The following is a 23559-nucleotide window of genomic DNA, read 5'->3' on the forward strand; positions in this document are numbered from 1 at the left end:
TTTACCATCCAGTGTTGTCACTTGTCATTGTGAGTAACACCTAATATATTACTTATCACCGTTAAGAAGTGAATTGTTTTTACACAGGTTTATAAACGGTATTAGTGGAGTCTGACAGAAACAAAAATTATGGTAGTATAGTTTAATATGTTGATACCGACGGATTTCATAATTAGATAACTTACAGATGAATTACAAATTATATGATGGTGTAATACAACAGTGTGACACAGTTCCATAAAGGCACACTAATTTGTTAGTGAATTATTCAAAAAGTTATATAGTTTGTTATTTCAGATAACTATTCTACTTATTTTTAAACACAGTTAATGTTTAAAACAGCACGGAAACACTAAAATAAAATCCCTACAACTAAAATTAAAATATAGTACTTAATTAACAAACTAACGTTCCTACCAAAAAAAAAAAANAATGTAGTTTATCAAACGTGCCAAATCTGTCAAAATATGAAAATAAAAAAAAAATCTATAGAAAAATATGTGTATTATTTATTTTCGCCAATAATTTTTACTTTTCTTTGTCAATTAGTAATTAATTAGAAATTAAACGATTATCAGCCTAAAACTATTGATGTCATATTATATATGCAGATAAAAATAAAGATGATCGGAATCATTATCCACGAATAGTCATGATTATCAAATCCCAAAGCATCGTATTTTGGGGACACTAATATAAATATACTTATAGAGCTCCTTAGCTTTTTGACTTTTGTGCCCGTGCGTGAACGTAGCAATGTTTATCTTCTTTCATGTGAATATTTAGTTACTTGGAAAGGTGTTAAATAATTTATATGATTATGTACAAACTAGCTAGATAATTTGTTATGAAAACTTACATTAGAATTTGTGAACATTCCTTTTTAATCAAAAATATACTAGCTAGAACGATAATTATTTTTGCTTTTAAAAAGATAGTTTTCTAATCATTTTAAACTAAGAAGTTTTATTTTATTTTATATAGCAAACACCCACTAAGATTCGGGAGACGACGGCACGGTTTCCTTGAATTCTCGTTATTACCAGATTTACCGCAATGTCACATTCCACTCGACATTATTGTTTCCTTTCTTTAGTATATAAATATAAGAATAATAATTAAACCATACCTTCACGGTTCATTCACCTAATCCGCTAATTAATCTTCTTCCAATTAGTAGGAAAAAAAATGTATTTCAGTTGATTCATTCATATACTGTATATACACAATTATCGTAGGTTATGCAATCTAGGTAACGACATACTATCGGCATACCGCATACATTTTGAAGCAAAAATTACACTTTGACCTCTCTTTTTTTAATCCACGAATGCGATTAATGTTAGTTTACATATGATTAAGTTTCCAAATAAAAAGTGTCTATATATTATTTAATAAACAAACGTAAACTATGGTACGTATTACGTATATATTTGTGTCGGAATAGGAAATGTAATTATGTAAATACTGAGTATGAACACATGATGATTAGTAGCTGGCTTGAAATGCGGAAGTAGATGCCCACTTTATAGTGCCCGCCAACCAAACATGAAATTTTCATTGGGGTTTGTGCGTTGTGTTTTTGATTATTTATTTGCTGGACTATACTGTATTTGAATAATATACTCTCTTTCTTTGTTCACCATTTAATTATTAAAATCAAACGCGATATTCTCCTAGTCTATAAGAAATCTAGATTTATCAGCGCGTATGGTCGCTTTATTCACAAAAATAATTTAAGAAGAAAACAATAACGCAACGGATCGATGTCATGGAGTCAACTTCATTTATATAAAATTAATATAGAAAAGCTGTTGTTATCTTCAGGCCAAAGAAATCGAAGGAATAAAAAGACATATCTCATAAAAAAATTAAAATCAGTCAATATACGAATTAACTAATGGAAAAGTTTAAAAGACGAATTAACTACACACTGATTCTCAATCGCTTTTTTTCTTTTGCTTTTCAGATCATAAATTTCACATAATGACGAATCAAAAGAATTATTAGTACATGAACCAAGTACTAATCAACCAAATCGTAAGCGCAATCAAATTCAAAGCAAGGCTTTCAGCTTATCTCTGATAATATCTCCAACTCTAAAGGATTAATTAATAGTCACACCATAGCACAAGATCATAGCCCATAAAAGTACTTTCAAACTTGTATCATGCAATTCAAAACACGACATAGCAAAATCTAGCCTTCTACTACTTGTCACAGACATTCTTGGTAGCTTCTGTTTCTTAGTTGTACTATCTTCTTCATGGTCTTCCTCTTGGGACTGGAGAGCGACTGTTCAATCAGAAAACATTACAGGGACATCAATGAGAGAGTTGTGGAGTAAAAAAGAGTAAGAAGCCAAAGCCATTGTTAATTTTTACCTTCTGTAACGGTCATAACCAGGACTCCTTTGTCTACCATAATCCGAACTCCTACGTCCATAATCTGGACTCCTGCGTCTTTCATAAGCTGCTGGACCTTTGTACCTGTCGTACTCTGGGCTTCGAGGACGACCATACTCTGGACTTGGACGCCTACCATAATCAGGGCTTGGACGCCTACGGTACACAGGACTACGAGATCTTCTCGGGCTACGACCACCGCCATATCGATCATTTCTTTCATCACCACCCTTCGCATACTCCACAGTGACAACCCTATCCAATATTTCGCTGAGGAAACAAAGGCGGTTTTTTTGGTGAGGCAAACATATTGGATGTTTGGCAGAAAAAAAAACGTAACAAGAGAAAAGTGTTGTTATTACCTTTTATTAGTAGCTTCAAGGGCTTTTGTGGCATCTTCTTGTGTTTCAAACTGAACGAATGAGAAGTTGCGCCTGATACGCACATTAACGACCTTACCATAGGGTTCAAAGTGCTTTTCAATGTCGTGCTCTTTTGTTCTTATGGGGTCAAAGTTAATGACAAACAGTGTATTCGTAGCCCTAGGCTTCTGATATAAAGCAGCCTTGCTATCACCACGAGACCTGGTACGTTCACCCTGAAAACCGGAATAAACTTAAGCAGTATTCCTAAATTCCATGAGGCAAAGTGAAAGCTTCAAATCAAAAGCATTAAAAAAAAAAGGAATACCTTTGCCCACTCGACTGATAACCTGCGTTTCTCATATCCAAAAGGAAAATTGTCAAGCTTGCGAATTGCGTCTTCAGCATCACGTTCATCCTCAAAGTACACAAAAGCAAATCCTGCAACCAAAAGAAGAAACATACAAGAATCACAAAATGCAACACAGATAGTGACAATCCTCCAGTCCATTAACCTGCAATGCTATAAAGATCAGCCAACAGAGCAAATCTTGTCCCNTCCCCCCCCCTAGAAAATAACTAAATAGATATACAACACCTGCATATATGTGAAGGCTGGTTGTACATGATGAGATGTAGAGTCGTTCCATGATGTAGTAGAAAAATCAAGATTTGTAGCATAACAACGGATTAAAAAAACACCAGTTTTCAAAAAAAAACAATTCTGAATCATTTGCTAGGCATGCTGAGTGTAGGAGTTCAGATAAGGCCAATGGCATGAGCAAAGGCATGATGGATTCAATAGACTTCCATCTGAACCATCGGTATAGACAAGACAAATTCCAAAGTATCTCAAGAATCATCCAAGATTGGTAGGCACAACATGATAAAGGCAGGCATGAAAATGTAGAAATTGTATATTGCAGGAAGAAGTAGAAGAAGAAGAAGAAGAAGAAGAAGAGTGGCAATTTCTTGTTCCTTTCGAAGAAATGTTCCTGCGACCAAATAAACACTCAATACAAAGGCTCCTCTACTCGATTAAAACCCCTAAATCTTTAACAACTATACTAAACCTGAAAACAAAGGCTAGAATCCTAGTTGAACAAGATAATCACACTAAATCTTCATAACAAGTATACACTAAAACCTGATAACAAAGCCTAGAATCAGAGTCACCGGCGCAGAAATTAGAAGACACTATACCAGTTTTCATGTCAACTCGGTCGACTCTCCCATACTTTCCGAACAATTTTTCCAATTCCGACTGGCGAGTTTCGTACTCGAAATTGCCGACGAACACTGGCTTCATCTTTTCACCTCAATCCGCAAAGTCCTAACGAGAGATCCAATAACACGAAAATTAGAAAGAGATAGTCTAGATGAGAAGGTAGACCGATAAGAGCAAGTAGAATCATCGGAAATTTTTTTTTTACCTTGGAAGAAGCAAACCCTAGACGACGACGACGACGACGACGACACTCGGCGAAGAAAAAGCAGAGTCTCTTGGTTGACTTAAAAAAAACCCCCAACATGCTATCAGGGTTAAATTCGGAATTTCAATAATTATAATGGGCCTTATCTAGGATCTCGTATTAAAAGTACATCCATAATTTTAGAAAGCCCAACCGACTTTTCGTAGGCCCGTTATATATAAGTAATTTTTGTGTAGTATTTGTCAACACACTGTTACAAAAACATGTGAAATTGATGTAGCGTCCAGTTTTGTGACACGTGCAGCGTCCACAGAGTTCTCTTATCTGTTTGGTTTTTGCGGTCCTTGTTACTTGGCTCTTTTGCAATATCTCTCTTGTCTCAAGTTTGCGAGAGAGAGAGAGAGAGAGTGAGTATGGCGACCACACTTCATTGTCTCTCCACACTTCATCTTCTTCCTCGCTCCCACCACCCTAAAACCCTAAACTCTCTCAAACCAATCACCAAATCACAACCATGCAAAATCCCAGATATACTCTCCAGTCCCGATGCTCTCCAACTCCTTAAATCTTCCTCTCTCCCTCTCGCAGTCGTCGCATTGCCTTTATTCGTCGATCCACAGGTAAGTTTCAACATCTTTTTCCCCAGTAGTAGTAGTTTCACATTTTAACAAAACAGCCCATAATTCAAGATTTCTCTGTTTTAAAAAAGGATGCGGCAGCAGTTGGAGGAGAGTTTGGGATTTTGGAAGGAAGATCATTTGCGTTGATACACCCAATCGTGATGGGAGGTTTGTTCGCGTACACTCTAAGGGTTGGTTACTTAGGTTGGCAATGGAGACGTGTCCGCACCATACAGAGTGAGATTAGTGATCTCAAGAAACAGCTTAAACCAACTCCTGTTTCTCCTGATGGATCCACAGCCGTTGATTCTTCTTCGTCTCCTCCTTCTGAGACTGAGCTTCAGATCAAACTGCTGACGGAAGAGAGGAAAGAGTTGGTCAAAGGGTCTTATCGAGACAAACACTTTGACGCTGGCTCTGTTTTGCTAGGCTTTGGTGTTTTGGAATCTGTCTTTGGTGGGCTTAACACTTATCTTCGTACCGGTAAACTCTTCCCCGGTCCTCATCTTTACGCCGGTGCAGGTACCTTAACCAAATCTCTCGTTTGTATATTTTTCACATTCTGTGACTGATAGTACTGAACAAAATTGTATGATCTTGGAATATGCATAGAAAGGTTACCAAAATTGATGTTTGGTTTGATGTGGTTTAAGTTTTGATCCGAATTTTTGGTATTCAATAGTGTCGTTTATATTTGTCTAGTATGTGTATAGAAGTAGTGAGATTTGAGTTGATGGGTCGGTGCTGGTGGCAGGAATAACGGTGCTATGGGCTGCGGCGGCGGCATTGGTGCCGGCGATGCAAAAGGGGAACGAGACAGCGAGGAGTCTACACATAGCGTTGAACACGGTGAATGTTCTTCTTTTCATTTGGCAAATCCCAACAGGTTTTGATATCGTTCTTAAGGTCTTTGAGTTCACTAAATGGCCATAGATCCCATATTTTGGGGGATGTGTTATTATGAGTCTTGACTCGATTATATATGCAACTTTTTTCCTTGAGGTTTGTAAATGATGGATTGTAAAAATCATGCAAATTAGAATGTTAGAATAATGGTGGAACATGGTTCAGTAATACTCTTTCTTTCACATGGTACTGTTTAAGAGTTTTTGTAATGATTTTTATGTACAAGGAATCTAGTCATTTTGTTAAACATGTTGAAAATATTATTTTCATTATGTTCGTTTAGAATGACATCTTACTATGTTTGCTTTTAATCTGGCTACAATTGATTTACCGCAAAACAAAACACAAAACAGGGATATTTACTAATAAGATTGGGAGTTGTCATGGTCGAATTTGTGAGATCCAAAATTCGTGTTTTGCTTATTAAGTTTGGCATCAACTGTATTCACTCCAAAACTTCTAAAAGTTCGGTTTTATATTTTCAATTCAGGAAAGCCAATACAGAAAGAAAATAAATATTATGCCTCGTTGAGCTGCAATGAACAAATAAAGAGTATCTACCAATCATATATATAAACATACAAATAAATAAATAAAATGCTTCAATATATCTACAATTGATGATACTAGTCGTGAATTGTGGTTTTCAAAGCTGCATCTGATACCTTCCTGTTCACATTGTTTTATTTTTTCTTTTCTTGTAATTATGTCATAACACGACGACGCCTATAAATATAAAACGACCCTAAGCTATACCTAAATCCAACACCATTGCTTTTAATCTTTATAATTTATCAAATCAAATAGCATAATTTACAAAAACCAACTAATGTCGAACCGTCGATCAGGTCGTTCCTGGTACCGTCTCTCTAGCATCGTTCGACCCACAGCATACTCATCACGCGACCCATCCTCTCCCAACTACGTCAGCGAACAACCACTGTCTCCGACTGCTTCACCTTCACTTCCTCCGCCACCAAGATCTCCACCAAAGGTAGTCCGAGAGGCTAAACCGAGTCCAGTTCTATCGCCACGGCCGTCTATAAACTACGAATCACCTAAGCGAAGGCACGAACGCGAGACCACTAATCAGAAAATACTTACATTTTCGGACAATACAAACCTCGTGCATGGACCAAAAAAGGAACAACAACGCGACGATAAACCGTCTCTGGCTGCTCCACATTCACCTCCTCCGCCGCCTCGATCTCCACCAAATGAAGTCAGAGAGACTAAACCGAGTCCGGGTTTATTGTCACGGTCTATAAAATATGAACCACCTAAGGAACAAGAACAACAATCCTCGTATATGGACAAACCAAGGAACAACAACAACAACATGATGATGTCTCCGGCTGCACAACCTTCACATCCGCCGCCTCAAATGATGTCCCCGCCATTACGTCCTCCGTCGCCAGAGGAAATCCAAGAGGCTAAACCGACTCTGGTTACGTCGTCACCTTCCTTAAATCACGAACCACCTAAGCCTAGACAGGAGCGCAAGAACACTCATCAGAAAAGCATACTTACATTATCGGAGAAAACAGAGATCGTACACGGACCAAAAGAAACGTTACTTCCTGAGTCTGATGATGACGTCATAATGGGCACACAAAGCGTCATAACTATTTCAGGTGAAAACAAAGGAGCTGTGATGGAGATACTACGGTCATCGAACAAGACACGTGGACCATTTTTATTTAATAACGACGCCAAGAAAAGTGCGGAGGAAAACTCAAAATCAAAGTCAAAGTCAAAGTCAAAGTCAAAGAACCAAAACAATAATGGTGAAAGTCGTTTCGTGAACAGTAATGTTCAGATCATAAACGGCTCAGTCGTTTACAACTCGTCGGAGATTCATCATGATCCCGGCGTTCATCTTAGCCTTTGCCGGGAACCTAGCTCCGGCAATGGTTTTATAAACAAGGACCATGGAAATGGCTACACCAGCTCAATCAACTAAACAATGAACAAATACTAAATTAAATAATTTAAACGGTGATTACTATTGAAAATAAGCTATATGATTGTGTCAAATAATACTGGACTTTAATATTTACTTCTTAATGTTTATCAGTTTGATCTAAAACTTTGTAAATAAATGTGATAGTGTTTACGTAACTACGTTGATGGCCTAGACTGTTTATCAACTCTCGTTCAAGCCCAATTTCTGCTTATACACATAACACATAAGTCGGTTTTTGTAGATACTTGGACTCAAAGCAAACAAAATTGTCTTACAAGATTTGGTTTTGGTCTATTGTCATACAAGATTTGGTTTTGGTCTAGGAATACTTATGTGGGCATTATATTTTTCTACGATCACTTTTATTGAGAAACATACATGACGTCATTATGAAGACCTCTCTCAGCAACCAGTGAAGATGCTTCGACCATAAAAAGTTTCTTTATAGATACTTTGTCTACTTTTAAGATCTCTCTATATTGTATATACGATTAAACCATAATTTTTCCAAATCTTGTCATATTTTGTTCTTTCCTAATGCTTATGTGCCTGCTTCTCACTGGATCGAAAATATCACCACCCTTTAATAATTCATGTGTCACAGTCTTTGTAATATATAAATATAAATTCTGTAACTCTTATTATAATTATTTTATGTTCGACCACATACTTTGAAAGTGTTTCAGTCAAATATCTTACCTTCCGTAACGGCCATAACCAGGACTCCTTTGTCTACCATAATCAGAACTCCTACGTCCATAATCTGAACTCCTGCGTCTTTCATAAGCTGCTGGACCTTTGTATCTGTCGTACTCTGGGTTTCTAGGACGACCATAATCTGGACTTGGACGCCTACCAGTACCATAGTCAGGGCTTGGACGCCTATGGTACACAGGACTACGAGATCTTCTCGGGCTACGACCACCGCCATATCGATCATCTCTTTCATCATCACCCTTCGCATACTCTACAGTGACAACTCTATCCAATATTTCGCTGAGGAAAAAAAAGGGGTTTTGGTGAGGCAAACATATTGGATGTTTTGGCAGAAAAGAAGTAACAAGAGAAAGTGTTGCTTTTACCTTTTATCAGTAGCTTCAAGGGCTTTTGTGGCATCTTCTTGTGTTTCAAACTGAACAAATGAGAAGTTGCGTCTGATACGCACATTAATGACCTTACCATAGGGCTCAAAGTGCTTTTCAATGTCGTGCTCTTTTGTTCTTATGGGGTCAAAGTTAATGACAAACAGTGTATTCGTAGCCCTAGGCTTCTGATATAAAGCAGCCTTGCTATCACCACGAGCCCTGGTACGTTCACCCTGAAAACCGGAAGACCAATAAATGGTGGGATATTATGGTTCAGTCTTCCTTTCACATGGTACTGTTTCAGAGTTTTTGTAATGATTTTAATGTACAAGGAATCTAGTCATTTGGTTCATGTTGAAAAGATTATTTTCATTATTTTCGTTTAAAATGACTTCTACTGATTTTGCTTTTAATCTGGTTATAATTAGATAGATGTCATTTTAAACGAAAATAATGAGATTGGGAGTTGTCATGGTCGAATTTGTGAAATCCAAAATTCCTGTTTTGCTTATTAAGTTTGGCATCAACTGTATTCACTCCAAAACTTCTCAACATTTCGGTTTTATATTTTCAAATCAGGAAAGCCAATACAGAAAGAAAAGAAGGAAGGTACATCGGATCAGCCAAAGACGTCATCTCGTTACACGTCGACGGGTCGCTCAAGTAGATGCTTAAAGACGCTATAAGGCCATATGGTTATAGCTTCCGATCATCGTGCATGTATGTATACACCTATCTATATATGTATATGTATGCACATGTATTCTGTCAATAATTAAGATGTGCTAAAAGCGCATTTATAATTAATATACATAATCGATCAGGAGGGAGCATAGATGTATTAATAAATGGTTTTCTTCCTTCGCATGGATGCTATGTTATAATAAGTTATATACATGTATAGAAGCATATATGTATGTTGACTTACATTGTACGGAAGAAAAGACAAGGTGTACCTTTAAGCACTGTGTAACATTAGTGTAGATTTCCACGTAAAGATAGTAAACTGAAATACCACTACTGGAATGGAGATTAGTGTTATCGTACTATAACGAATGAGTATAAATTTATCTAATAGCAAAGTATCGGGATGATGATTTGATAGATCGACGTACGACGTGACAAGACAAAGGATGATTATCATCAAGAACGAATCATACACGTAGGTGCGTACTATAGGATCCTTATCTTTGGTGAATCGAAGAAAAGAGAGAATCTCAATATATATCTCATACACCTTCAAACGCTCCACCCACAAGTCATCGGAACATAGAACAACGCTAACTAAATCATGTGATCAGCTAAGATTCACGTTGCATTACAAAATTTTATCGAGTGAGAACAATTTCAAAAATGTTTAGACATTAAACCATCAGTTGGTGACGCAAGATATATAAATAGAAATCTCCCCTAAATTTGTTTTGACCACTAAAATCATCGTAAAATTTTGGTTGGTGATGGTGAGTACATATGATACCTACAACCAAGCTTTTGCACTTAAGTTAATTCTGACCACTCTATTAATGAATAAAAAGGAAACAAATCATATATATAGAGTACTTTTGTAGGTAAATATATACACACGTTATATAGTTTTTGTAAAGTGACGAGAAAAATAGAATTTTGATTGGTCGTTACGCATAAAAAGAAAGATATAAACAAAGACAAATAAGGGACAGGGTATTTCAAATCTGCAACTTTTATAAAGACGAATCTTTTATAAATTTTGGCTGGGGCAAAAAAATGTGAAAACAGCTCCTTCGATTTATTCGGCAAAATTCTTAGCAAACATTTATTTTTGTTAACATTGTCGGTCGATATTTTGAATATTTAAGGTTACATGGGATTTGAATTTCCCGTATATATTTTTTGTATGTAAGAATTTACTTTTGTTATGGTGAATTGGTATAGTGTAATATCACTGTTATTTTTCTTGTTAATATAGGTACATTATAATTACGAGTACGTATTTTTGGTATTATGATCAGGCCGGATGAAAGGATGAGTTCGTGTTCAAACAAAGATCGTTTCCCACAATTTCGGAGTTAATAATATAGTCCACAGTACCATTTAAGTTTTCATAAGATAATATTATCGAAACGAGGAAATGAAGTTTCATGATATAAAACCACAATGCAAAAGGAAAAACGAGAAGAAAATATAATAACCAAGTAGTATTATTAAGCAATAATATTAACTTTTCTTTGTAACAATAATGCTTTAATCATATTTACAACATATCACTCCTCACACCACCAAACACTTCGCGTATCAATATATATATATTTTTTTTTTAAGTAATACGTATCAAGATGTTAGTTTAATATAAAACTTCATAACCATTCTTTTCTTTTCTTTTTGATATGTTTTACCTTTTATTTTATTTGTATCTTTTATTTTTATTTTATTTGTATGCTTCACCTTGTTTGTTCTTTTTTCTTTTTTTTTGCCTCACACTAATTTCTTCACTTTAGTAACCAGTGTATCTGTGTATAAATCTTGAAGGATCACACGCTAAAACTGCGCCTGGGGCGTAATTTAGCAGCAAGAGGATTAGCCATCTCACACGAGAGCCTCAGTTTCTCGGACAAGTCAACGGTCTTCTCATCGGACGGTGGTCGCCATTCAAACTCGTGCAAAAGCGTCGCAGTCCAAAACGTCACGGTGGCCAAACCAAGATTCTTCCCTGGACAGATCCGACGACCCGACCCGAACGGTGCAAGCCTCAAATCTGACCCAAGAACCGAGAACCCAACCTCGCCTTCCTTGGCTACAAACCTCTCGGGTTTAAACTCCAAGGGACTCTCCCACACCTGTGGATCGTGTGCTATAGCCCACATGTTCACCATCGCGGTGGTCCCCGCCGGAACACGGTGACCGTCGATGGTCGTATCTGTGATTGCTAAACGAGACCATGAGAGCAAAGCCATTGGTCATACTTAGGAGATGTCTTTAATTAAAAAATAATAAAAGTCAATCAAAGTAAATATTTGTTTGATGCACAGTTGTGACTCGTGTCTGGGCAGAGATTATTTTAGATCTCTTCAGACCCTTTACGTGTCACAATCCAATTGGTGAGTGATAAAATCTTTTTTCTTTTTGCAAAAAGAGCAGATTTTTCTTCTCCTTCAACACAAAACTCTCTCTCATGTCGAGATACCCATTTAAAGATCACCAATGAGAGGAACAAAATTAATACAAAGTAACGAAGATCTGTAGATTAAAATAGTATTAATTTTCTAATAATTTATAGTTAAGACATTGTGGTGATGGTCACCGATGGCTTTGCTCTGAGAGTAATGGACCTGGCGGGTGAAGCCTCAAGACTTCTTTCACCACAGCCGTTAGATACACCAAAGACGCCACGTCAGACTCTTCAACGGCTCTTGATCTCCCCACGATCTGATCAAGCTCTCTGTGGACCGTCGATTGAACATCTGGATGAAGGACCATCCTAGCAAGAATCCACTCGATCAGAACAGCCACCGTGCCAGTTCCTCTGAAGATCATCTCCTATTTAAAAAAAAAAAAAAACCACAAATTGCAAATACTTTAGTTCCATCCATCGTACAGTATTACTTAAAATGGCATATTAAATTATCCGAAACCTAAATAAAAATGTTTTCTTGTGTTTATTTTTTTCTCTCTCTCTGTTTAGTAAAAAATAACAAAAGCCACGTGTACTTACCCAAAGAACAGCGATCATGTCCGGGTCGGATAACTTATCCGGACCATCGAGAGAGAGCAATACGTCAACGAAGTCACTCGGCAAGTCACGAGCCTGAGCACGGTGGTAAGAGATAATCCGGTTCACGAATCGGTTTACTTTCGGTACGAGAGTTGAGCATCTAGACCGGATACGTTGAGGATCAAGTTCTGAGAGCCACGGGAGATGATCGGTCCAGTTGAGTTTTCCGAGAAGATCATAACCTTCGTCAACCAATTCACTAAGCTCCCTGACTTCTTCATGCTCGTGCTCAAGCTCGTATTCTTTCCCGAAAACAGAGCACATCATGTTGTTAAGCGATGCCGTTTTGATCAAGTCACGTGCAAAACAGAGACCTTCGGTGCTACTCTGTTTCGCGAGACACCTCGTGATCTGATTCGCGATCACGCTTCTTTGCGTTTCGGAGCGTTTGATCTGTCTCGGGCTGAAAAGATGGTTAGACGCGATCTTTCTCAAGGTTCGCCAGTAAACGCCGTAAGGTGCGAAACCGATAGCTCGGTTAAACATGAGGGAATAAGCTGATTCTTTAACCGGACGGTCAGCAAAAACAGAACTGTTGAGAATCTCTTTAGCTACATCAGGGTTGCAAGTGACGATCATGCGAGTTTCTCCCAAGCTAAACGCCATTAACCGTTTGGCTCCGAACTTCTCTGCGGTCGCGGCTATGCAACGGTGAGCAAGAGTGTTTGACATGAGAGACATGCTTCCGATAAAAGGTAAGCCTCTTGGTCCAGGGATCACGGTGGTTTGGTGGCGGCGGTGGGAGAAGTATTTTCCCCATGCGGGTCCTCCGGGATGAGACCAGTAGAAGAGAGAGACGGCGTGACAAGCAAGGGAGGCTACGATAAGAGAGAGAGCGAGATTGGTTTGAGTAAGGAGGCTACATTTGGACAAGAGGGCCAAAAGTAGCTCAGTGGCCATGGAAACAGAGGATAAAGAGAGAGAGAGAGAGAGAGAGAGAGAGAGAGAGTGTCTTTTTTTGATACTTGATGATTTTTTTATAAGAACAACAATAATATAATCTGTATGTTGCACGGTTGCAGTACTATATATTTATTCATTTACCAACAGTAAGCATGTTGAACATTTAAGAATAATATCTTCCATGATCGTAACGTTTTTATGCATTATAAAACCTTTTCTTTCGTTATATGAAGTGTAGTTATTTTTACTTTTGATGATGTTAATTATCTATTAAATATGTCACCAAAAAGAAACAATAAAAGTGTAAATGTAGAAGACAAATCATAACCGTTGTTGAATTGCGCCGTTGGCAAATGAGATATAACGGCTACTAGCGCCGCCAATGCCATGCGCTAGGGATGTGTAAAATGGCAGGTTAAAGTTAGGGCGCGTGACACTTACGCTTTGTATAATCCTTCGGACGACGTCGTAATCGAAGAAGAGCTCTCGTAATTGTTGGCCCAAAAAAAAGAAAAAATAATATTATGTCACTATATAAATTCCTTTGTGAGACTGCTCCATAATCCATTTTGTATCATAGAAGTGAACTGTTCACAGGATTGTAAGAAGATACTAATTACCATATAACGTTATAATAATATACAGAGAATACATATATGTATATATATATACAATGTTCAAGTTGAATGTAACTAAATCAACATTTAACTGCTCCTGATCAAGATTTATGAATATAAATCTTCAGCAAAGAAGGTATCAGCTTCAGCAAACTCGGCATGACTAGCACGCCTGTTAATATAAAACGGCTTGACGTTTTCTGGAATGAAGTCACCAATCAGGGTAGGATCCATGTGTGTCGCCTTCCGATCTGCTTCCTTTCGGCACTTGTTGCAATACGCAACCAGGCATGGCGGCAGGGCCGCTATCCTCTCGAATCCATTCTCGATCCAATCTTTTGGGTGGGATTCGAGCATCTCAAGCTTGAACAGCAAGTCGATCGCGGTACTCCGTGTGACGGTCTTCCACCTGATGAAGAAATTCTTCCAGGTCACGTCTCTCTTCTGGTTTGACGCGGAACATCAGCATCCAAAGAGCTCAGATGTTCGGGTAGTAGGCCATTCCCCTTTCGATAGCTTCGGCATTCGAGAACGTCGGGACACCATTCCCGATAAGAGGGGATTCCACGCTGCTAATAGAGTTCGACATCGCTCTGGTTTAAAGTTTTTCAAGAATTGTTTAGTTCGGAGACCGCGCTGGATCATTTATATGCACACTGGGGGTGAAATTTCCATAGTCTGTGCAAAATGGCAAAAGTGCAAATTTCGAGAATTCGTTGAGTTTTCCTTTTTCGCAAAAGGAAAAATTCCGGCACAAAAAAAGAAGAAAAAGCTTTAAAAGGGAGAGTGGGCCGAACAAGTCGGCAATGTTTTACAAGGGTATTCAAACCCACACATAATAAAGTTTGGGGCAAAAACAAAAAATTAAAGATTAGCGTCCAAAGCACCGGTCAAATCGGCTTGGAAGCTCTCGACATTGGAGCCATACGGATGATAGACGGAGTCCGGAGCCATCGTTCCGGGGTGAAGAAGTCCGTAGCCCAGCTGATCAGGGGACATGACGAGGTCGTTTTCATTCAGTTCGAGGACGTCGATCGCTTGGATAGTTTCCTCGGCTTTGGCCTTGTTCATATCAATCTCCGCGATTTGGCCTTGTTCATATCAATTTCCTCGGCTTTGGCCTTGTACTGTTTTCTAAAACTAAATAAAGAAATGACTAATGGAAATCAACAACGTTATTTCACATTTTTTTTTTGACTTCTACTGCATTATAGATAGCATAAGTTTTTTTTAATCACATTTACATATATACATTTTTTTTTTCAAACTCAAAATACATATAAAATGGATATTACTACTCTTAAACCTTAACTCACTATGGATCCATTTATCTGCTCACAGCCCATTATGCCCATTATATCATTGAAAATATGATGTTAATTAAATATTTCGTTGAACTTTTTTTACACAAGTATTGTACACAGAAACGTAAAAAAAAAGTTAATGTAGATTTAGGCTCTTGGTTGGTTAAAAAGATTTGCTCTACACAACCTCAATGATCATGGACAAAAAATAGGTTTTTATTATATCTCATCTATTTTTTATTTGGAAGTTTAAATTCCCGATTTATTAAGTAGAAAAAATAATATTTATATTAATAAAAACGTGCAATTTAATATCCAAAAAAATAAATGTTGTCGTTTTTATATCTACGATATCTCAACAAAAAAAATTATTCCAATCTTACCCTTATTCATTTATATTAATTATTAATATATAAATGATATGGAATTAGTTTTAGTTTTAATTTTATTTGGACAAAAATAATTATTATTAATATTTCATTTTATCATTATTTTATTGCTTTAACTAAAATTATATTACATTTTATTACCAAATAAAAAATCTTTGAAATTTTTAAAACCATCATCCAAAACCTGAAAAAGAAGAGAACAAAAAGTTAAAACAGAATCCTAGAAAAAAAGCAAGTGAAAATCACAATAATCATTGTCACCACCAACGCAACGAACGAAGAGACTCTGATGCAGAGAAGAGCGAGGAAAATAATATAATAAGGAAATTGTGACTGACAGAGTATTATTTTATAGATGAGGTGAAAGCTATTGACGGTCAAGATCGGATCATGCAATTTTTAACGATCAAGATTAAAACTACAAAGTCGGTAGTCAAACAACTTTGACTATTTTATCCAGCTTGTAAATTTCCTTTTTTTCTTTTATGAAATTTCCTCTTTCTAATTTTGCAAAATTCGTTTATTTTTATTTGGTAAATTTCTAAAGTGACCGTTAGAGAGATTCATTTAGAGAGAGAAAGCAAAATCGATTTCGTCGTCCCGTTTAGTCGGGCTTCCGTCTGATATCGCTGGTTTTTTTTACGGTGATGATCAGCTTTCGTCCAATAATGGTGGGTTCACATAATCATCGGCTCGTCGTGGCTCCCATAGCCTTCAGATCTAATCCGTTTCATGTTAGACTACATAGTACTGCATGTCTCATCTTCCGACGTTTTCCGGTGTTTCTCATGGCCTTCAACCAATCATCCCATGGCCATCCATAATTGTTTTTGTGGGTGGGGCTATGGTTAATGCGACTTTTTCTAAGCTTCCTCCACTCGAACCATTCTTCAGATCTGGGTGAAATCTGATGGTTCTTGGCTCCTTCATACCGGATCCAGTCAATTGAATTATTAACATCACCGGCCCAGGCAGCTTTCGACGGTTTTAATGTCTTCTTTTGAAGCTCCGTCTTGCCAATCGTTGGTAGCCCAAGATATCTCACTATCGAAGTCTCCACATAATCAAGAGAGGACTATGTGACCAGAAGTTTAGCTATGATGGTGTCCGCTTATCGAAGATGCAGAATCAAGCTTCAGGTTACAGAAATTAACTGGAAAATTGAATAAGTAAGAGGCAAGGTGATAATCTTTGTAGCTTTGTTGTAGATTTGATCTTCTATCTTGATTTTCGGATGGTTGTTTCCGTTAATCAATCCTTTGAATCCGGAAGTTTTCTTAAAACTTGCCGGCTTATGTCCGAAGGGGTTTCAACCCTTGTCGCCTTAGTATCCGGAAGGTGTCAATTTGAACCTTGCCGGCTTTGTTGTTATACTTTTGTGTTCAGTCTTAAAACTAGGGAAAGTTTGTTTCCGCTGGTAAAATTCCGGGGAGTTAAATGTCTCCCCCGGCTTTATAACATGTCGTTTCTCTTTTTTCGTTTGAAGGTAAAGTTAATAAATATCTCTTATGAGAAAAAAGAAAAAAAAATTCATGTAAAGTTATTTCCTATTTTTTGGTCCATCATACGATCTTCTTCATGAAAAATAAATAAAATAAAAATCAACGTCACACACCTACATGCCTTAAGAAAATGTACCAAAAGCCCATTAAATTATTAATGGTTGGGTCGAAGTCGATTCTTGGAAGCAATCAATAATATATCATTACTAGATTAAGACTGAACATACAAATGGATTGAAATTTATTTTATTTATATTATAATTTTTATATAAAATATAATTTATGTGATTGTTTTTAAAAGTTTTTTAGATAAAATATTATGTAATAAAATCATATGCTAAATATGATGGTTTGAAAAAAGACACATATTTTGTAAGTTTTATATTCTTAATGATTTTAGATAAATATTCGTGCTATAACAGTGGTTAAGTTTTGTTTTATACAAAATTTGATATATTTCTATTTTAAAATAAAATTTTAATATATTGTATTAGTTTATGTATGTGAAGATACTTCAACAATGTATATTCTACATCATGACTTGAATGTAATTATAATACATAATTTTGTAAATTTGGTTTTTAAAAGCGAGTTATTATATTATGAGTAATTTAATATATTGTTATACTTTTTGTTTTAATATACTTGGTTTCTTGAAATTCTTTCATATTATAGTGACATATTATTGACATTGTTATAACAAATCATTTTAGAGTGTTTATAGTTTCTACCTTTTATATCAAGTTTCATATTTTAAAATTATTTCAAAATAAATTATTTAAAGTTTATTATATTATGTAAAATTATAAAATTCAACAAAAAATATGAAATTGAATTAAAATATTCAAATTTTGACTATTTACTCAGTAAATTTTTTAATTCAATAGATCTTACTTTTAAAGAATAATATTACTAAAGCTTGAATATTTTATAGATTAAACAATTTATATTTGTTTTTAAAAATTCAACTTATGGTATAACCGGAAATAAATAATATCATAATTTATTTGTTTCACAAAATCGACTCATAGATAAAAATGAGAGGTGAAGTATAATGATAATTAACAAATTAATATGTTAAATTAGATATCAAAAGATTTTAATATAGATTAATAATTTTATAAAGAAAATTAATATGATAAGTTAGATTATGTCAAATGATTCTTTAGAATATTCTCATTAATATTTTCTGAAATAAATTAAAGTTTCATCCACTATTTAACTTGTAACCAATTAATCTATATCTTATTTATAACGAACTTATTAAAATTATATAGTTTATTTGTGTACTTGTGTTTTATTATAAAGTATCAATTAGATGTTAGTTTCGGTATAATAGACGGTTTAAGATGAATCGGAGTAAACCGGATAGGAGATTCGTAAATTGTAATCGATCCCATAAAATAGAGATCTGTGTCGTCAAGTAGGCTTGAGGTTCTTCCGCAAACAATTTTCCTGGCGTTGATAGCGATTGGTTCATTGTCGGTGAATCAACAACGCTTTCTATTGTTGCAAATCATTATCAATCATCTTCTTCATACTCTCTTCTTCCTCCTCGTAGCTTCAATTCCGAGTTCTCGTCGCTGTTGTGTGCTTAGATCTCGCCGGGAGTAATGGCGTTTTAGTCTGTTCGTTACCTGTGAGGCCTTCACGTGAACGCTGGATTTTTTTTCTTCTTCTCAAATCGAACTTGATCTCTCTCTTATTAGATTCCGAGTACGTGTTTGTTTTTATCTCTCTCTCTCTATCTATCTCCTCCATTATTACCGGTTGCTTCCATGGTTCGTTGCTTGATTTAGGGTTTTCTTTTCGAATTTTGGTAGGGATGGCGCTGAAGCGAGGGCTATCAGGAGTTAACCGGATTAGAGGAAGTAGTGGTGGATCTCGATCTATCCTTGTGCTCCTCATCTTTTTCTGTGTTTTCGCACCACTTGTCTTCTTTGTTGGCCGAGGTGTATACATCGATTCCTCTAATGGTATGCCTCTTTTTTTTTTTTTCTTTATACGTTTGCAGATTCATGTAGAGATTTAGAGATTGCTATTAGGGATTAAGGATTGATAGCTTTAGAATAATCTAATACAACTACTCTTCTTTTGTGAAGCCTTTAATTATCTCGATATTTAAGTTACATTGCCGTTTAACTATTTTGCTTTGATTTGACACTGATGTTCTTCGTAAGAGTGCTATTTTCTAGACTGAAAAAGTTGGTCCTTGTCTCTAACAATTAGTGTCTTTTCAATTTTGTGATATATATAATTTCTGATGGAGCTTACTTTTCATTACTGCAGATTATTCAAATGCTTCTGTGAAGCAGGTGGGCTGATACTCTATTTAATTTTCTGCTTTCTATGTTTGGTTTCTCATAATTCTAAGGATGTTGTTTAATTAGGCTGTGTTTTTTTCTTTCTTGGGGCAGAATCTTGACTGGAGAGAACGTTTAGCAATGCAATCTGTTAGATCTCTTTTCTCGAAAGAGGCAAGTGTAATCTTTAATCTCGCTGGTGGGTTTTATGTGATTGGGATCGTTTCTTACTAAAATTTTATGTCCAGGTACTAGATGTTATCGCAACTAGCACAGCTGATTTGGGTCCTCTTAGCCTTGATTCTTTCAAGAAAAACAATTTGTCTGCATCATGGCGGGAAGTTGGAGCAGACATTTCTTTTAGACATTCTGAGGTGTGATTTAGTTAATGACCTGATTCACTTGTTTCTTTGTGTCGATCCTCAATATTTTGTTTGCTCATAGTTATATCTTTTGATCTACTTGAAGCAGAATCAAACAACTGCAGATGTCAAATCTAATATCCTGAATGAAAAACGTGACAAGACTTCTAAAGGTAGGGGCTTTTTATGTAAGTGGCATTCTGATTTATTTTGACGTTTTCTATCTCTGATTCTTCTATATAACGCTGATGCAGATGGTAGCCATCAGAAAGTTGAGACACCTGCGAAGATTCACAGAAGGGTAACTATTTTGATGCATCTAATATTTTTTGGAGACTTCTCTGTTTTGAGTGTTCATTACCAACATTCTATTTTTTCCATCTTGAAATTTCAGCAACTACGAGAGAGAAGGCGTGAGATGCGAGCAAATGAATTGGTTCAGCACAATGATGACACGATTTTGAAACTCGAAAATGCAGCCATTGAACGTTCTAAGTCTGTTGATTCTGCTGTCCTTGGAAAATACAGTATTTGGAGAAGAGAAAATGAGAACGACAACTCCGATTCAAATATACGCTTGATGCGGGATCAAGTAATAATGGCTAGAGTCTATAGTGGTCTTGCAAAATTGAAAAACAAGAATGATTTGTTACAAGAACTCCAGGCCCGACTTAAGGACAGCCAACGGGTTTTGGCGGAATCAACATCTGATGCTGATCTTCCTCGGAGGTAAATTGCTCCATTTGTTTCTGTTATTCACCCAGAGATGCTTTCTACTACTTGCCTTCTTTTTTCTTCTCGTGTACATCTTAAAGTAACATTCTCTATAATTTTATTTTTTCATATAGTGCACATGAGAAACTCAGAGCCATGGGTCAAGTCTTGGCTAAAGCTAAGATGCAGTTATATGACTGCAAGTTGGTTACTGGAAAGCTGAGAGCAATGCTTCAGACTGCCGACGAACAAGTCAGGAGCTTAAAGAAGCAGAGTACTTTTTTGGCTCAGTTAGCAGCAAAAACAATTCCAAATCCTATACATTGTCTATCGATGCGCTTGACCATTGATTACTATCTTCTGTCTCCGGAGAAAAGAAAATTCCCTCGGAGTGAAAACCTAGAGAACCCTAATCTTAATCATTATGCCCTCTTTTCGGACAATGTATTAGCTGCATCAGTGGTTGTTAACTCAACCATCATGAATGCCAAGGTATTAGCTCTTATCACTTAATTCGTCCTTCGTATCTGTATGTTTAATTTTAGATATGAATGGCAGAGCTGAAATTTAAAATGTTTTTATTCTCTGTTTGCGCAGGATCCTTCTAAGCATGTCTTTCATCTTGTCACTGATAAACTCAATTTCGGAGCAATGAACATGTGGTTCCTCCTAAACCCACCCGGAAAGGCAACCATACATGTGGAAAACGTTGATGAGTTTAAGTGGCTTAATTCATCTTACTGCCCTGTCCTTCGTCAGCTTGAATCTGCAGCAATGAGAGAATACTATTTTAAAGCAGACCATCCGACTTCAGGCTCTTCGAATCTGAAATACAGAAACCCAAAGTATCTATCCATGTTGAATCACTTGAGATTCTACCTCCCTGAGGTTTATCCCAAGCTGAACAAAATCCTCTTCCTGGACGACGACATCATTGTTCAGAAAGATTTGACTCCACTCTGGGAAGTTAACCTGAACGGCAAAGTCAATGGTGCAGTTGAAACCTGTGGGGAAAGTTTCCACAGATTCGACAAGTATCTCAACTTTTCGAATCCTCACATTGCGAGGAACTTCAATCCAAATGCTTGTGGATGGGCTTATGGAATGAACATGTTCGACCTAAAGGAATGGAAGAAGAGAGACATCACTGGTATATACCATAAGTGGCAAAACATGGTAAATTACTCTTCAACTCTGTGCAACTAATATATATCTCATGATAGTTTATTGTGGTCTGCTCATTATGGTTTATTGTTGTTTAGAATGAGAACAGGACACTATGGAAGCTAGGGACACTACCACCAGGGTTAATAACATTCTACGGATTAACACATCCTTTAAACAAGTCGTGGCACGTGCTGGGACTAGGATATAACCCGAGTATAGACAGGAAAGACATTGAGAATGCAGCGGTGGTTCACTATAACGGGAACATGAAGCCATGGTTGGAGTTAGCAATGTCCAAGTACCGACCGTATTGGACTAAATACATCAAGTTTGATCACCCTTATCTTCGTCGATGCAACCTTCATGAATAAAAATCAAATCTTTGTTAGATGGATTTGAGGTAATTACTTCTAATATTATGTTGTTCCCATCTCATTCCTCTTTATTCCACACATTGTTAATTGTTTATTCATATCTTTGTTTAGTCATTCTTTTCTTCTTCATCTTCTTCTTCCTTCGGGTTAAAAACACTTTTGTGTTATTTTTGAGGTTTTAGTTTTCTAATGATAATATGTTTATGGAGATTTTGTTCAAGGTCCTGTGGAAAAAAATAAACCATTCTGTCTCTCTAATTTACTGTTTATAACTTCTGCAAGTTCAAACATGGATCAGTTACTTTTCTTTTTTTTAAGTCTTATCTATTGAAAAAGTTAAACATCTAAAAATCCCAGCTTATTAACAACAACAAATGGTTCATATTTTGTTGATCTGTCAATATTTAAGAATAATAATAGATTTGATTGGCTTCACATCCTAGATTTTCTGATTTTTGAGTATCCAGTATTCGTATCTCTCTTCTTTTATTTTCATTATTTCTTGTTGTTATCTTAATTCATTATTATTACGGTCATATTATTTTCTTGTAGTCAATGTATGAAGAACATCTACATACTATATTATATTCATTCTGTTGTCAACAAAGTATTGTATATCTTTTTATAATTTTAATTATTTTTATTTATGTGGTTCTCTTGTTTTATAAGCAACTATTTTATGGAAAATATGAAATATTATAATTTAATCATATATTAGACAGCATTAGTGGAAAATATTAAACAATATAATTACAAAGAAAAAAGAAATCCTTTTTATGACAGAAACTAGAATCTTATTATATAAACCCCAAATTGAGTGAATAATAAATAGAAGATGGGCTTAAATTGGACCGACGCTTATTGCCTACTACTTATACATATCGCCCCCTCCGTATAAGTCCAAAGACAAAAAAAATCCCAAAGCAAAAAAACCCTAACCCGACGAATCAATGGAGCGAGACGACGAAGCGAGTGGACCGATGATGGAGATGTGCACTAACGGAGGCGAAGAGACGTCTAATCGAAGACCTACTATCATAAGTGGCGAACCGCTTGACATCGAGGCTTACGCGACGCTCTACAAAGGTCGCACGAAGATCATTCGGCTTCTCTTCATCGCTAACAACTGCGGAGGAAACCACACGATTCAGCTTGAAGCATTGAGGATGGCTTACGATGAGATCAAAAAGGGTGAGAATACGCAGTTGTTCAGAGAAGTCGTCAGTAAGATTAATGGCAAGCTTGGGGACAAGTATGTGATGGATTCGGCTTGGTGTGAATCCGTCGAGCGTCGTGCTGAACAGAAGAAAACAAAGCTGGAGAATGAGCTCAGTTCGTATCGGGTAATTAGGTTTTCCTTTTCCCAAACGAGATTTTTGACCTAATTCCTTTTATCTGC

The 23559-nt window shown here is 36.4% G+C and overlaps 7 protein-coding genes across 11 annotated transcripts in view; 4 read left to right on the forward strand and 3 right to left on the reverse strand.

The window, feature by feature from the left end:
* LOC104749148 (serine/arginine-rich splicing factor RS31) lies at window positions 2030-4289 on the reverse strand. The gene is made up of 6 exons (XM_010470729.2): window positions 4201-4289; window positions 3971-4100; window positions 3096-3208; window positions 2768-3003; window positions 2385-2675; window positions 2030-2295 (listed from the first exon to the last, which is right to left on the reverse strand). Exons 2-6 carry the CDS (start codon window positions 4074-4076, stop codon window positions 2265-2267), a joined length of 777 nt encoding a protein of 258 aa, XP_010469031.1. The 5' UTR covers window positions 4077-4100; window positions 4201-4289; the 3' UTR covers window positions 2030-2264.
* Window positions 4548-5975, forward strand: LOC104749149. Its single transcript, XM_010470730.2, has 3 exons — window positions 4548-4820; window positions 4910-5342; window positions 5575-5975. The coding sequence occupies exons 1-3, from the start codon at window positions 4614-4616 to the stop codon at window positions 5751-5753; spliced, it is 819 nt and encodes a 272-aa protein (XP_010469032.1). The 5' UTR covers window positions 4548-4613; the 3' UTR covers window positions 5754-5975.
* Window positions 6556-7689, forward strand: LOC104753208 (pollen-specific leucine-rich repeat extensin-like protein 3). Its single transcript, XM_010475496.1, has one exon. The coding sequence runs from the start codon at window positions 6556-6558 to the stop codon at window positions 7687-7689; it is 1134 nt and encodes a 377-aa protein (XP_010473798.1).
* Window positions 8388-9031, reverse strand: LOC104753209 (serine/arginine-rich splicing factor RS31-like; the record flags this gene model as incomplete). The annotated part of the gene is made up of 2 exons (XM_010475497.1): window positions 8388-8688; window positions 8775-9031. Coding segments are annotated over 2 exons (558 nt in total), but the record flags the coding sequence as incomplete, so codon positions are not given.
* LOC104749150 (cytochrome P450 78A9-like) lies at window positions 11217-13440 on the reverse strand. The gene is made up of 3 exons (XM_010470731.2): window positions 12466-13440; window positions 12080-12290; window positions 11217-11703 (listed from the first exon to the last, which is right to left on the reverse strand). The coding sequence occupies exons 1-3, from the start codon at window positions 13423-13425 to the stop codon at window positions 11285-11287; spliced, it is 1590 nt and encodes a 529-aa protein (XP_010469033.1). The 5' UTR covers window positions 13426-13440; the 3' UTR covers window positions 11217-11284.
* On the forward strand, window positions 18654-22370 carry LOC104749151 (polygalacturonate 4-alpha-galacturonosyltransferase). The gene is made up of 11 exons (XM_010470732.1): window positions 18654-18956; window positions 19064-19216; window positions 19530-19555; window positions 19658-19717; window positions 19792-19917; window positions 20015-20078; window positions 20160-20206; window positions 20300-20634; window positions 20754-21111; window positions 21217-21795; window positions 21882-22370. The coding sequence occupies exons 2-11, from the start codon at window positions 19066-19068 to the stop codon at window positions 22155-22157; spliced, it is 2022 nt and encodes a 673-aa protein (XP_010469034.1). The 5' UTR covers window positions 18654-18956; window positions 19064-19065; the 3' UTR covers window positions 22158-22370.
* LOC104788396 (COP9 signalosome complex subunit 1) overlaps window positions 23051-23559 on the forward strand; it is a 6915-nt gene continuing 6406 nt past the window's right edge. For 3 of the 5 annotated variants that reach the window (XM_010470733.2, XM_019238527.1, XM_019238528.1), the window contains exon 1: window positions 23077-23091. Coding sequence is in view for 2 of the 5 variants with exons in the window: in XM_019238526.1 (XP_019094071.1) it covers window positions 23111-23503 (393 nt within the window). In the remaining 3 variants the exon portion in view is untranslated. Of the gene's footprint in view, window positions 23504-23559 lie in introns of all 5 variants that reach the window. The other 2 variants (XM_019238526.1, XM_019238525.1) reach the window with 2 other exon arrangements.

The sequence above is a fragment of the Camelina sativa genome, chromosome 16 (genome assembly GCF_000633955.1).
Source record: "Camelina sativa cultivar DH55 chromosome 16, Cs, whole genome shotgun sequence".
In the NCBI taxonomy this organism is placed as follows: Eukaryota; Viridiplantae; Streptophyta; class Magnoliopsida; order Brassicales; family Brassicaceae; genus Camelina; species Camelina sativa.